The 13,643-nt window shown below is 54.5% G+C and overlaps 5 protein-coding genes across 5 annotated transcripts; 4 read left to right on the top strand and 1 right to left on the bottom strand.

The window, feature by feature from the left end:
* Window positions 1-5,495: 5,495 nt before the first annotated feature.
* LOC147665707 (histone H1.01-like) lies at window positions 5,496-6,257 on the top strand. Its single transcript, XM_086949573.1, has one exon. The coding sequence runs from the start codon at window positions 5,522-5,524 to the stop codon at window positions 6,167-6,169; it is 648 nt and encodes a 215-aa protein (XP_086805699.1). The 5' UTR covers window positions 5,496-5,521; the 3' UTR covers window positions 6,170-6,257.
* A 786-nt stretch (window positions 6,258-7,043) lies between these two features.
* Window positions 7,044-7,500, top strand: LOC147665706 (histone H3). The gene has a single exon (XM_086949577.1). The coding sequence runs from the start codon at window positions 7,061-7,063 to the stop codon at window positions 7,469-7,471; it is 411 nt and encodes a 136-aa protein (XP_086805703.1). The 5' UTR covers window positions 7,044-7,060; the 3' UTR covers window positions 7,472-7,500.
* Window positions 7,501-8,344: 844 nt separating this feature from the next.
* On the bottom strand, window positions 8,345-8,823 carry LOC147665705 (histone H2B 1.2-like). The gene has a single exon (XM_086949581.1). It carries the CDS (start codon window positions 8,772-8,774, stop codon window positions 8,394-8,396), a length of 381 nt encoding a protein of 126 aa, XP_086805707.1. The 5' UTR covers window positions 8,775-8,823; the 3' UTR covers window positions 8,345-8,393.
* A 259-nt stretch (window positions 8,824-9,082) lies between these two features.
* On the top strand, window positions 9,083-9,571 carry LOC147665704 (histone H2A type 2-C-like). Its single transcript, XM_086949569.1, has one exon. It carries the CDS (start codon window positions 9,106-9,108, stop codon window positions 9,502-9,504), a length of 399 nt encoding a protein of 132 aa, XP_086805695.1. The 5' UTR covers window positions 9,083-9,105; the 3' UTR covers window positions 9,505-9,571.
* A 1,269-nt stretch (window positions 9,572-10,840) lies between these two features.
* On the top strand, window positions 10,841-11,231 carry LOC147665703 (histone H4). The gene has a single exon (XM_086949578.1). The coding sequence runs from the start codon at window positions 10,876-10,878 to the stop codon at window positions 11,185-11,187; it is 312 nt and encodes a 103-aa protein (XP_086805704.1). The 5' UTR covers window positions 10,841-10,875; the 3' UTR covers window positions 11,188-11,231.
* The last annotated feature ends 2,412 nt before the right edge of the window (window positions 11,232-13,643 follow it).

Genomic DNA, 13,643 nt, shown 5'->3' with positions numbered 1-13,643 from the left:
AGTTCCCGGAAAAGGCCTGCAAGGCCTTTTGCCTACTTCCAGCATCCACGCACCAGTTTTGATGAATCTTGTGACATTTGGAGGTGTTAAGCTTCAAGGGGATGAAGTTGTCCCTTCTACCCAGGGTTATGGAGCTCCGCGCAGGGTAAGATTCCAGATTACACCCCTAGCTGGAGGTTTGAAAACAAAGCACCTCAAATACTCAGCAAAGTGTATTTAACTACTTTGCAGTTACAGGAAAAGGCCTGCAAGGCCTTGGGCCTACTTCCAGCATCCAGGCACCAGTTTTGATGAATCTTGTGACATTTGGAGGTGATTAGCTTCAAGGGGATGAAGTTGTCCCTTCTACCCAGGGTTATGGAGCTCCGCGCAGGGTAAGATTTCAGATGTCACCCCTAGCTGGATGTGTGAATAACCAACACATTACAGACATCACAAAGTGTATTTAACTCCTTTGCAGTTCCAGGAAAAGGCCTGCAAGGCCTTGGGCCCACCTCCAGCATCCAGGCACCAGTTTTACTGATACTTGTGACATTTGGAGGTGTTAACCTTCAAAGGGTATGAAGTTGTACCTTCTACCCAGGGTTATGGAGCTTCGCGCAGGGTAAGATTTCAGATGTCACCCCTAGCTGGAGGTGTTGAAACAAAACACTTCACAAACTCAGCAAAGTGTATTGAACTCCTTTGCAGTCCCAGGAAAAGGCCTGCCAGGCCTTGGGCCTACTTACAGCATCCAGGCACCAGTTTTGATGAATCTTGTGACATTTGGAGGTGTTAAGCTTCAAGGGGATGACGTTGTACCTTCTACCCAGGGTTATGGAGCTCCGCGCAGGGTAAGATTTCAGATGTCACCCCTAGCTGGATGTGTGAATAACCAACACATTACAGACACCACAAAGTGTATTTAACCCATTTACAGTTACAGGGAAAGGTCTGCAAGGCCTTGGGCCTACCTCCAGCCTCCAGGCAGCAGTTTTAATGAATCTTGTGACATTTGGAGGTGTTAAGCTTCAAGGGGATGAAGTTGTACCTTCTACCCAGGGTTATGGAGCTCCGCGCAGGGTAAGATTCGAGATTACACCCCTAGCTGGAGGTTTGGAAACAAAGCACTTCATATACTCAGCAAAGTGTATTTAACTACTTTGCAGTTACAGGAAAAGTCCTGCAAGGCATTGGGACTACTTCCAGCATCCAGGCACCAGTTTTGATGAATCTTGTGACATTTGGAGGTGTTAAGCTTCAAGGGAATGAAGTTGTACCTTCTACCCAGGGTTATGGAGCTCCGCGCAGGGTAAGATTTCAGATGTCACCCCTAGCTGGATGTGTGAATAACCAACACATTACAGACACCACAAAGTGTATTTAACCCCTTTACAGTTACAGGGAAAGGTCTGCAAGGCCTTGGGCCTACCTCTAGCCTCCAGGCAGCAGTTTTAATGAATCTTGTGACATTTGGAGGTGATTAGCTTCAAGGGGATGAAGTTGTCCCTTCTACCCACGGTTATGGAGCTCCGCGCAGGGTAAGATTTCAGATGTCACCCCTAGCTGGATGTTTGAATAACCAACACATTACAGACACCACAAAGTGTATTTAACCCCTTTACAGTTACAGGGAAAGGTCTGCAAGGCCTTGGGCCTACCTCCAGCATCCAGGCACCAGTTTTACTGATACTTGTGACATTTGGAGGTGTTAACCTTCAACGGGTATGAAGTTGTACCTTCTACCCAGGGTTATGGAGCTCCGCGCAGGGTAAGATTTCAGATGTCACCCCTAGCTGGATGTGTGAATAACCAACACATTACAGACACCACAAAGTGTATTTAACCCCTTTACAGTTACAGGGAAAGGTCTGCAAGGCCTTGGGCCTACCTCCAGCCTCCAGGCAGCAGTTTTAATGAATCTTGTGACATTTGGAGGTGTTAAGCTTCAAGGGGATGAGGTTGTACCTTCTACCCAGGGTTATGGAGCTCCGCGCAGGGTAAGATTCGAGATTACACCCCTAGCTGGAGGTTTGAAAACAAAGCACTTCTTATACTCAGCAAAGTGTATTTAACTACTTTGCAGTTACAGGAAAAGTCCTGCAAGGCATTGGGACTACTTCCAGCATCCAGGCACCAGTTTTGATGAATCTTGTGACATTTGGAGGTGTTAAGCTTCAAGGGGATGAAGTTGTACCTTCTACCCAGGGTTATGGAGCTCCGCGCAGGGTAAGATTTCAGATGTCACCCCTAGCTGGATGTGTGAATAACCAACACATTACAGACACCACAAAGTGTATTTAACCCCTTTACAGTTACAGGGACAGGTCTGCAAGGCCTTGGGCCTACCTCCAGCCTCCAGGCAGCAGTTTGAATGAATCTTGTGACATTTGGAGGTGTTAAGCTTCAAGGGGATGAGGTTGTACCTTCTACCCAGGGTTATGGAGCTCCGCGCAGGGTAAGATTCCAGATTACACCCCTAGCTGGAGGTTTGAAAACAAAGCACTTCATATACTCAGCAAAGTGTATGGAACTCCTTTGCAGTTACAGGTAAAGGCCTGCAAGGCCTTGGGCCTACTTCCAGCATCCAGGCACCAGTTTTACTGATACTTGTGACATTTGGAGGTGTTAAGCTACAAGGGATGAAGTCACACTGTCGACCCAGGGTCATGGAGCTCAGCGCAGGGTAAGATTTAAGGTTTCACCCCTGGCTGGAGGTGTTAAAGCAAAACACTTCACATGCCCAATAAAGTGTATTTCACCCCTTCACAGTATCAGGAAAGGCTTGCAAGGTCTTGTGCCTACTTCCAGCCTCCAAACACCAGTTTAACTGATACCTGTGACATTTGGTGGTTTTCAACTTCAAGGGGATGAAGTTGCACCTTCTACCCAGGGTTATGGAGCCTCAGCGCAGGGTAGGATTTCCAGTTTCACCCCTAGCTGGATGTTTTAAAGCAAAACACTTCACAAGCCCAATATAGTGTATGTCACCCCTTCACAGTATCAGGAAAGGCCTGCAAGTCATTGTGCCTGTTTCCATCCTCCAGGCACCTGTTTTTGTGATACTTGAGACATTTGGAGGTGCTCAGCTTCAAGGGGTTGAAGTTGTACCTCCTACCCAGGGTTATGGAGCTCCGCGCAGGGTAAGATTTCAGGTATCACCCCTGGCTGGAGGTGTGAAAACAAAACACCTGACACACCCAATGAAGTGTATTTCACCCCTTTGCATTATCAGGAAAGGCCTGCAATGCCTTTGGCCTATTTCTAACCTCCAGGCACCATTTTTTGTGACACATGTAACATTTGGAGATGTTAATCTTCAAAGGGATACAGTTGCTCCTTCTACCCAGGGCTATGGAACTACGCACAGGGGGAGATTGCAGGTTTTCCCCTTGGATGGAGGCGGAGAAGTAAAACGCTTCCCTCAAAGCCAAGGGGAAAGGCTGAAATCTGACCCTATGCCGAGGTCCGTAGTTCTGGGTTGAAGGAGTGCCATTGTCCCCTTGCAGCTGAGCACATCATAATTTCACAATTATCACTAAAACGTGTGTTTGGTGAATAGAAATGTGCCCACGTCTCTACAGGCCAAGGCATGATATTTTAAATGGGTGCATGTACCTTTTAGGCTAGGTGAAGTGTTTTCATTTCTTCACCTCCACCCAAGAGGGAAATGTTGAATCTTACCCTGCGTGGAGCTCCAAATCCCTGGGTATAAAGAGTGACTTAGTGCCCTTGAATCGGAAAACCCCATAATGTCACAAATATCACTAAAGCAGGTCCCTGGAGGCTAGAAATGCCCCAGTGCCCTGAAGGCTCTATTCTGATATGGTGACTGGTTTTTTTTGTGCAGTTTTGGTCCATGTGAAGTATTTTATTCTTACACCTCCATCCCAGGGAAAGGCGTGAAATCTTTCCCTGTGCGGAGCTCCATATCTCGGGGTAGAAGGACTGACTTTGTCCCCTTGATCCTGGAAACCTCAGAGTGTCAGATATATTACTAAAACAGGTTCCCGGAAGCTAGGAATGGGCCCGGGTACCTGAAGGGTAAGATCTGAAACTGTGAATGGTGTTCATGTACGTTTTGGACTATGTGAAGTGCTTTCTTTTTGTTTCCTTCTACCTACATATAAGGCGAAACCCTGTAATTAGACCTCAATCAGGCTGCCATGCGCAGAATCTGATTTGTGGGCACAGGTCGCACTCTTGACATCCCATTTGATTCAGGAGTGGTCCCCACCGCAGCAATCGAGCTCAATACAACAGTGATAGTCAAAGGCCTCCCTCTGTACTGTGGGATGTATGTTGTAACAATTAGATTGCGGTACATTACATTGCTGTTTTAGGGGCTTTCCACGACTTGCGCGGGAGGGCGCTCTACACTTAGGAATAGTATGATTTACTATTCCAACTCCAGCCTAAGTAAGGTAGGGAAGGTGTTGGAATTGTAAATCGCACTATTCCTTAGTCTAGTGCGCCCTCCCGTGCAAGTCGTGGAAAAGACTTGCGTTGTAAATGCAGCGATCGAAATGTACAGCGGTGTTTTGACCGCGTTGTTATGGTCGGGTCCCGTCCAAAGATGTCACCTGAGATGTAAACCTAACTCCAGCTGTGAAAATCAGCTCAGCAGAGGGCCTCCGTGCAGGTACTGGGGTCACCGTTTCAGGTGCATTCACACCCTCTGCTCTCACTCTGGGTGCCATTAAACATGTAGGTCTGACTCGGCCGCCTGCCTCTATGGTGTCACTGTGTGCTTATTATGTTTACTGTGCCCCCGTCTCGTCCAGCTCGGTGCTTGGCAGGGAATGCCCTCTGCCTGCATGTGAAGCTACCAGCGCGCAGCCGCCTTGTGATGCCCGTGAGTCTTGATGCCGGACCGTGCCCCGCTGCTTGTGAAAGTCCCCCCGGCTGCCCCCGAGCCTTGGGTGCCACAGCCGAGGGTGCAGGCGCGCGGCGAGGGCCCCCCTGGCCCCCGGGCCGGGTCTCTCTGGCGTTGTCTCCACTCCCCGCGCTCGGCCGGCGGAGCCCTGTGTTACTTCGGCCCGGTGCAGGAGGCGCTCCCCGCGGCCCCCGGAGCCCCATGGTGACTCCACTTGGCCCGCTCCCTGCAGGAGGCCCCTCCCGCCCGCGGGCCGCCGCTCCCGGCCTCAGAGCGTGAGGGTGGGCCGGGGAAAAGGGTCCCGGAGCCCGGGATTCCGGTCACGGAGGCGTCAGCCACCGGGGGAGGGCAGAGATTCACGGCGGATTGCAAGCCTCTGAGGACGGGGTCGGCTGAAACGGGGGCGGGCACGGGAAGGGGCTGAAGCTGGGCTTCTTTTCATGTGTGCACGGGAGCGTGTGTTTAACGGATTGTGGTTTAAAACTTTGAAACTCCGATGCTAGGAAACACAAATGTCAGCTCGGAGCAGAGAGCCGAGTGCGCCTCGCACAGCCTCTCTCCTCGGGACCAATCAGGGGCTGGCTCCTCCCTATATATGCACGGGGCTCGGGCCGGGGAGATACATTTCTGTTCTGTGACAGCGTCAGCGTCGAGACTTGCATAGCAATGGCAGAAACCGCTCCAGCCGCCGCGGCTCCTCCCGCTGAGGTCGCCCCCAAGAAGAAGCAGAAGAAAGCAGCGGGGGCCTCCAAGGCCAAGAAGCCTTCCGGTCCCAGCGTGTCCGATCTCATCCTGAAGTGCGTGACCGCCTCGGCCGAGAGGAAGGGAGTCTCCCTGGTGGCCCTGAAGAAGGCGCTGACCGCCGCCGGCTACGATGCGGACAAGAACAAGAGCCGCGTCAAGGTCTCCCTCAAGAGCCTGGTCAGCAAAGGCGCCCTAGCCCAGCTGAAGGGTACCGGGGCCTCCGGATCCTTCAAGGTGAATAAGAAGCAGCTGGAGGGCAAGAAGGCGGCCAAGAAGTCAGCCTCCAAGACCAAGAAGCCAGCGGCCAAGAAAGCAGCCCCTGCCGCCAAGAAGCCCAAAAAGGCACCCGCGGGGGTCAAGAAGAGCCCGAAGAAGGTCAAGAAGCCAGCAGCAGCCAAGAGCCCCAAGAAGCCCAAGGCTGCCCCCGCCAAGAAGGCTGCCAAGAGCCCAGCGAAGGCCAAGGCGGCGAAGCCCAAAGTAGCCAAGAAAAGCCCTGCCAAGGTAGTCAAACCCAAGGCAGCCAAGCCCAAAGCAGCGAAGCCCAAAAAGGCAGCGCCCAAGAAGAAGTAAGGGCTTGCACCGAGACACTGCAAACACAACGGCTCTTTTAAGGGCCACCACCCTGTCTAGAAGAGAGCGTGTTCATCCCCACCTTTGCACCCACCCACTGCCCCACTTCTAAAGAATAAACAGCACAATGCATCCATAGCGCACCTTTCCACGCGCGAGTGCCGCGTGTGATCTTGGCCATATAAACGGCTCTTTCGGTGCTGCGTGGATTGAAATCGGTATAACATAGACAATAAGGGGGTCTGGGAGTTATAAGACCTCCGTTTGTAATACATGTGCAATAACGTGTGTGTCTCGGTGCTTTCACTGTACCCGGGCAGACTCGAAATAGTGTCTGCATAAAGCAGACGATTGTGCACTTTCAATCGAGCAGCAGGTAACGGGGGAGTGTTCCAGGGTGAGCAGGGGCGGGTAAGAAGGGGGTCTGGGAGTCATAAGACCGGGGTTTATTAGAAACGTGTGTGTGTGTGTTGGTGCTTTCACTGTACCCGGGCAGACTCGAGCGCAGGTAACGGGGGAGTGTTCCAGGGTGACCATGGGCAGTGTGCTTATGACATCTCGGGCTCCTCTCACGGGGGACCGGGGTCGAGTCGTCGGCGTGACTACAAGTGGATGGACGGACACGGAGACAGAGGCTGGCCGAGGCGCGGGCTCCGGCTCCAACTCACGTCATCCAACCGGAGGCTTCTCTTTTATCCACAGCTCATTGGACAGCTAGGCTACAGCCTCCCGCTCAGTAACCAATCGTTGTACACCGCGGGCTATTTTCGAACGTGGGGCGGTCTCTTCAGCCAACCAGAGCAGCCCTCCGTCTGTGAGGGCATAAATAGAGCTCTTTCCCCGGTAGACGCCATTCTTCCTCGCTCGTCGCTGAGAGAGACCGCTCCCGCCATGGCCCGCACCAAGCAGACAGCCCGCAAGTCCACCGGCGGCAAAGCGCCTCGCAAGCAGCTGGCCACCAAGGCAGCCCGCAAGAGCGCGCCTGCCACCGGCGGAGTCAAGAAGCCGCACCGCTACCGGCCCGGCACCGTGGCTCTCCGCGAGATCCGCCGCTACCAGAAGTCCACCGAGCTCCTCATCCGCAAGCTGCCCTTCCAGCGCTTGGTGAGGGAGATCGCCCAGGACTTCAAGACCGACCTGCGCTTCCAGAGCTCCGCCGTCATGGCCCTGCAGGAGGCCAGCGAGGCCTACCTGGTCGGGCTCTTCGAGGACACCAACCTGTGCGCCATCCACGCCAAGAGGGTGACCATCATGCCCAAGGACATCCAGCTGGCCCGTCGCATCCGAGGCGAGAGGGCCTAAGGGGACAGACCGACCCGAACAACCACCACAACGGCTCTTTTAAGGGCCACCACCCTGTCACCTTTGAGCTTCTCTTATCTGCCATGGCATGGCCTACAGGTTAGGGAGGAGGGGCTGTGAATACCACGAGCACCGGGCAATTTATTCCGCTTCTGGGGAAACCAGAGCACTCGGTGTCCACAGTGCACAAACACCCCTTCCACGTGCCCTTCATTTGAAGCGTTGTTTGGGTAGAGGGTTGTGGTAGGGACCCGCGGGTCACAAGCCACCGCTTTTGGGCATCTGTGCTCCCGGTACATCGGGTTCTGAGAGTACCACGAGTACTGGGCAACTTATACGAGCTCTGGGGGTGACCAGAGCCTTCCGTCTTCACAGTGCACAAACACCTCGTCAATGTGCCCATCGTTTAATGGAGGCAGGGATCCGCTGGTCACAAGCCAGCGCTATGAGGCATCTGTGCTCCCGGTACATGGGGTTCATGTGTCTGATTCGGTAGCGTTTGCCCCGGGGCGGATTGTAGCCGTTCCCCTGGGTCTGGAAATACAAACACAACGTTAATTAAACCGGCACGCATGAAAGCTGCTCGTCCATACCATGGAAAGCAAATTGCCCGGCAGTAGCTGTGTGAATTGCCAGCAGGTTTATTTGACATCATCGTTACATTACAGTGTATAGGTGGCACTTGGTCCCAAAGAGGGCTCATTCATATAGACATGTTTATTGAAAGAGGCAAAACGGGTTGCCTGCTCCATCGTCCCTCGGTGTGCAGCAAACCCCGGGAGAGCGGCGCTTTCTGCGCTCAACATTACCCTTATAAAAAACACATATTCTTCTGTCATACTAGAGTTACATTTGCTCTTAGGGGAGGGAGTGGTTGGCCCTTAAAAGAGCCGTTGTGTTCCTTGGGGTGCGCCTGGAAGCCTTACTTGGCGCTGGTGTACTTGGTGACGGCCTTGGTGCCCTCCGACACGGCGTGCTTGGCCAGCTCTCCGGGCAGCAGAAGGCGGACTGCGGTCTGGATCTCCCGTGAGGTGATGGTGCGCCGCGAGTTGTAGAGGGCCAGTTTGGAAGACTCTGTAGCGATGCGCTCGAAGATGTCGTTCACGAAGGAGTTCATGATGCCCATGGCCTTGGAGGAGATGCCGGTGTCCGGGTGCACCTGCTTCATCACTTTGTAAATGTAGATGGCATAGCTTTCCTTCCTGCTCCTCTTGCGCTTCTTGCCGTCCTTCTTGGGCGGCTTGGAGAGCGCTTTCTTGGAGCCCTTCTTGGGAGCCGGCGCGGACTTGGCTGGTTCAGGCATGGTCGAGGATCTTTCACCGCGTGCTGTGGAGCCGAGAGAAATAAAGTCAAAGCGCCCGGCACTTGTATTTATAGGCTGGGCGTGCAAAGCAGCTTCTTACCGGCTCTCTCTTCTCATTGGCAGTCATAGGCAGGGCCCCCGGTTCCTAGTGTGATGCGGTTCTGGGACTCTGATTGGCTAAACAGAAGCTGGCCTCCCTCCAATGAGAAGTACTATCAGCGACTAGCTGTCAACCAATCAGACGCTCCCGAAGTCTTTATATTACCGGAGTCCAGCAGGAAGAGCAGTATCATTCTCGCTGTTGTGTGACTGAGATCTCAGATCGATCGCCATGTCTGGACGCGGAAAGCAGGGAGGAAAGGCCCGCGCCAAGGCCAAGACACGCTCTTCCAGAGCCGGGCTCCAGTTCCCCGTGGGCCGTGTGCACAGGCTGCTCCGGAAGGGAAGCTACGCCGAGAGGGTGGGCGCCGGTGCCCCCGTCTATCTGGCTGCAGTGCTGGAGTACCTGACCGCCGAGATCCTGGAGCTGGCTGGCAACGCCGCCCGGGACAACAAGAAGACCCGCATCATCCCCAGACACCTCCAGCTGGCCATCCGCAACGACGAGGAGCTGAACAAGCTGCTGGGCCGAGTCACCATCGCCCAGGGAGGAGTGCTGCCCAACATCCAGGCCGTGCTGCTGCCCAAGAAAACCGAGAGCCACAAGGCACAGGGCAAAGCAAGCAAGTAAAGGCCCGCAGACCCCCGTGGAAACACACCCTAAACACAAAGGCTCTTTTCAGGGCCATCCACAGACTCCATCAAAGAGCGTATCCGTGCCGAGGTGTTACTCTGGCGGCTTCATAGATGCGGCAGCGCCCGCGCCGTCGCTTCATAGGTGGGACACAGTCCAAGCCCTCGGCCCTGCATATAAATGTTGCCCCCGTCCCCAAAGCCCAGCTTCGAGTCCGATATCCATAATGTTTTTTCTAATAAAAATCCTATCTTTATTTGGCATCTTTTTGGGGCAGACGACACAACCGGGCGCGAGATGGGGACCGTTACGGGATTGCAGGCGGCCAGACACAGCGGGGTGGTGCCGGCGAGGCCTTTAACGTGTGTTGGGCTCCATTAAACATGTCCGAGGCTTCTGTTCATATTGGGAGGGGGCGCCGAAAGAGAGGGTTAGGCGGGCCGCGGTCACAAGTAGGGGCCGGGAAGAGAGGTGCCTTGGGCTCGAGACGTGGACAGTGTTACGGGGTTGGGAGGGGGCGCCGAAAGAGAGGGTTAGGCGGGCCGCGGTCACAAGTAGGGGCCGGGAAGAGAGGTGCCTTGGGCTCGAGACGTGGACAGTGTTACGGGGTTGCAGGCAGTCACACACAGCGGGGAGGAGCCGGTGTGGGCTCCATTGAAACATGTCCTAAGCATCTGTTCATATTGGGAGGGGCACGGAACGAGAGGGTTAGGCGGGCCGCGGTCACAAGTGGGGGCCGGGAAAAGAGGTGCCTTGGGCGCGAGACTTGGACAGTGTTACGGGGTTGCAGGCGGTGTCACACAGCGGGGTGGTGCCGGTGTAGGGCTCCATTGAAACAAGTCCGAGGCTTCGGTTCATATTGGGAGGGGGCACCGAACGAGAGGGTTAGGCGGGCTGCGGTCACAAGTGGGGGCCGGGGAGGGAGGTGCCTTGGGCGCGAGACGTGGACGGTGTTACGGGGTTGCAGGCGGTGTCACACAGCGGGGTGGAGCCGGTGTGGGCTCCATTGAAACATGTCCGAGGCTTCGGTTCATCTTGGCAGGGGCACGGAACGAGAGGTTTAGGCGGGCTGCGGTCACAAGTGGGGGCCGGGAAGGGAGGCGTGTGCGTGTGTTTCACTGTGATCTGTGCACTGGCGGCAGCTGCTGAGCCAGCCCGCCATAACAAAGGCGGGCTGGGAGCCCGCTCTTTTTCAAACGGCAACGGCCTCTCCAGCCCCCGCTCCCTGCAGAGGGCGGGCCGGGGCCGGGCTCTCCCGCCTCACAGGGCGGGCGCTTGGACTCCCTCGCAGGTCCGCAGCTCCTCCATATAATCAGCCGGTGCGGGGGCTGGAGCTATCACTTCTGCGCACAGCACCGAGAGGGGAACATGTCTGGACGCGGCAAAGGAGGGAAGGGGCTCGGCAAAGGCGGCGCCAAGAGGCACCGCAAGGTGCTCCGGGACAACATCCAGGGCATCACCAAGCCGGCCATTCGCCGCCTGGCGCGCCGTGGCGGAGTCAAGCGCATCTCCGGCCTCATCTACGAGGAGACCCGCGGAGTGCTGAAGGTTTTCCTGGAGAACGTGATCCGGGATGCCGTCACCTACACCGAGCACGCCAAGAGGAAGACCGTCACCGCCATGGATGTGGTCTATGCCCTGAAGCGCCAGGGCCGCACCCTCTACGGATTCGGCGGTTAAACACTCGACTTGCCCACGGAAAAAAAAGACAAAACAACCCAAAGGCTCTTTTAAGAGCCGACCACCATGTCTTGTGAGAGCTGGGTCTATGAACTATTATTCCCGCAGCGCAGGGCTCCTATCTAGGCCCCCACTCGGTCGGGAGGGGAGGATGGGGGGAACCCGGGGATTTGCTCCGCAGCCACTCTGCTCGGGAAGGCGGGTTCAGCCCGGCCCAGGGTCCGCCACCGTAGAGCCCTAAACTGGTAACCTAAGGCGGGTTCAGGGGACCTCCATCATGGAGCCATGGACTGGGGACCTAAGGCGTGTGTAGCCCGCCCCAGGGTCTCTTTATCCTGAGGCCCGAAACTGGGTAGATAAGGCAGGTTTAGCACGGCACAGGGCTCCGCCATCATGGAGCCCTGGACTGGGGACCTAAGGCGTGTTTATCCCTGCCCAGGGGCCCGCCATCATGGAGCCCTGGACTGGGGACCATAAGGCGTGTTTAGCCCTGCCCAGGGGCCCGCCATCATGGATGCCTGGATTGGGGACCGAAGGCGTGTGTAGCCCGCCCCAGGGTCCCGTTGTCCTTGGCCCCGAAACCGGAGAGATAAGGCGTGCTTAGCCCGGCCCCGGGGACCGCCACCATGGAGCCCTGAACTGGTAACCTAAGGCGGGTTCAGCCCGGTTCAGGGGCCCACCGTCATGGAGCCCTGGACTGGAGACCTAAGGCGTGTGTAGACCGCCCCAGGGTCCCGTTATCCTGGGGCCACGAAACTGGGGAGATAAGGCAGGTTTAGCCCTGCCCAGGGGCCCGCCGTCATGGAGGCCTGGACTGGGGGACCTATGCCGACTATTAAGCCCCCACGTAGTGGGGGGTTACAGCACCAGAGCGGGAGACAAAGTTGGGGTTAACGCGGCGGTTCCGCCGCTCGGCCATCTGGTCGCATGGCTCAGTGGGCCATCTGGTCGCAACGTTGTGCAGTGACCAGATGGCCCAGTGAGCCTGGCGACCAGATGGTCGGGCGGCGGAACGGCCGCGCTAACTCCAACTTTGTCTCCTGCCCAGGCTCTGTAAGCCCCCACTGCGTGGGGGCTTAATGGTCGATGAAGTCGAGTTCCCATGCAGGCCCATAGGAAGAGGCTGTGGCATCCTGATTCTTGCGGCGAACCAGCATGGCCGTTTACGGGTCCCTGTGGGTCTTTAAGCACCCGTTTCAGTTTTTTTTTTTTTTTTTCTGTGTGGACAGTTTGGTTCAAGGGGACAATGGCACTACTTCTACCCAGGGCTGGGGAGCTCCGATTCGGGTAAAATTTTCGGTTTTCCCCCTTGCTGGAGGTAAGCAAAACAGAAAAAAAAACGATATATACAATTTTTTTTTGTTTAATTCATTGTATACTAACTCTTCAGGTTCAAGGGGACAAAGTCACTTTTCCTACCCAGGGCTGGTGAGCTCCGATTCGGGTAACATTTCCGGTTTCCCCCCTTAGCTGGAGGTCGGCCCAAAAAAAAAAAAAAAACCTACATATACACATTTTTATTGTATTGCTTTTTTTTTTTTTTTTACTATATATAAACATTTTTTTTTTTTTTAACTCTAGGTTCAAGGGGACAAAGTCACTGTTTCTACCCGAGGCTATGGAGCTCCGATTCGGGTAACATTTCCGGTTTTCCCCCTTAGCTGGAGGTAAGCAAAAAAAAAACTATATATACACTTTTTTTTTTTTAATTGATTTTATACCAACTCTTTAGGTTCAAGGGGACAAAGTCACTTTTCCTACCCAGGGCTGGTAAGCTCCGATTCGGGTAACATTTCCGGTTTTCCCCCTTAGCTGGAGGTCTGCCAAAAAAAAATAACTTCATTCAAAAGGTATTTTACATTATCAGATTCTAGCCTTCAGTGTCCCAAGCCCATTTCTAGCCTGCAGGCACAAAGTGGCTATTTCTACACAGGGCTATGGAGCTCCGCGCAGGGTGAGATTCACCCCTGTTACAGTATCAGCACAAGGCTGTGGGCCTGTTTAGTGATAATTGTAACATTTGGTTGAGTTCATCTTCAAAGGGATACAGTTGCTCCTACTAACCTTGGCTATGGAGCTCCGCGCAGGGTAAGATTTCGGGTTATACCCCTGGCTGGAGGTTTGATAAGAAAACACTTTACATGGTCAACGTGTATTTCACCCCTTTATAGCATCAGGACAAGGCCTTGGGCCTGTCTCCAGCCACCTGTTTTTGTGATGCTTGCCTGCCTAGATGTGTGAAAACCCAACAAATCACATACACAACAGAGTGTATTTAACCCCTGTACAGTTACAGGGAAAGGTCTGCAAGGCCTTGGGCCTACCTCCAGCCTCCAGGCAGCAGTTTTAATGAATCTTGTGACATTAGGAGGTGTTAAGCTTCAAGGGGATGAAGTTGTACCTTCTACCCAGGGTTATGGAGCTCCGCGCAGGGTAAGATTCGAGATTACACCCCT

This window comes from Lissotriton vulgaris, unplaced genomic scaffold (genome assembly GCF_964263255.1).
Source record: "Lissotriton vulgaris unplaced genomic scaffold, aLisVul1.2 SCAFFOLD_7736, whole genome shotgun sequence".
In the NCBI taxonomy this organism is placed as follows: Eukaryota; Metazoa; Chordata; class Amphibia; order Caudata; family Salamandridae; genus Lissotriton; species Lissotriton vulgaris.
This window is presented reverse-complemented; position numbering and strand designations above follow the sequence as displayed.

What these genes read in the sequence shown, in the direction of transcription:
- LOC147665703 (XM_086949578.1), top strand. Translation starts at nt 10,876, where the DNA reads ATGTCTGGACGCGGCAAAGGAGGGAAGGGGCTCGGCAAAGGCGGCGCC.
- LOC147665706 (XM_086949577.1), top strand. Translation starts at nt 7,061, where the DNA reads ATGGCCCGCACCAAGCAGACAGCCCGCAAGTCCACCGGCGGCAAAGCG.
- LOC147665705 (XM_086949581.1), bottom strand. Translation starts at nt 8,774, where the DNA reads ATGCCTGAACCAGCCAAGTCCGCGCCGGCTCCCAAGAAGGGCTCCAAG.
- LOC147665704 (XM_086949569.1), top strand. Translation starts at nt 9,106, where the DNA reads ATGTCTGGACGCGGAAAGCAGGGAGGAAAGGCCCGCGCCAAGGCCAAG.
- LOC147665707 (XM_086949573.1), top strand. Translation starts at nt 5,522, where the DNA reads ATGGCAGAAACCGCTCCAGCCGCCGCGGCTCCTCCCGCTGAGGTCGCC.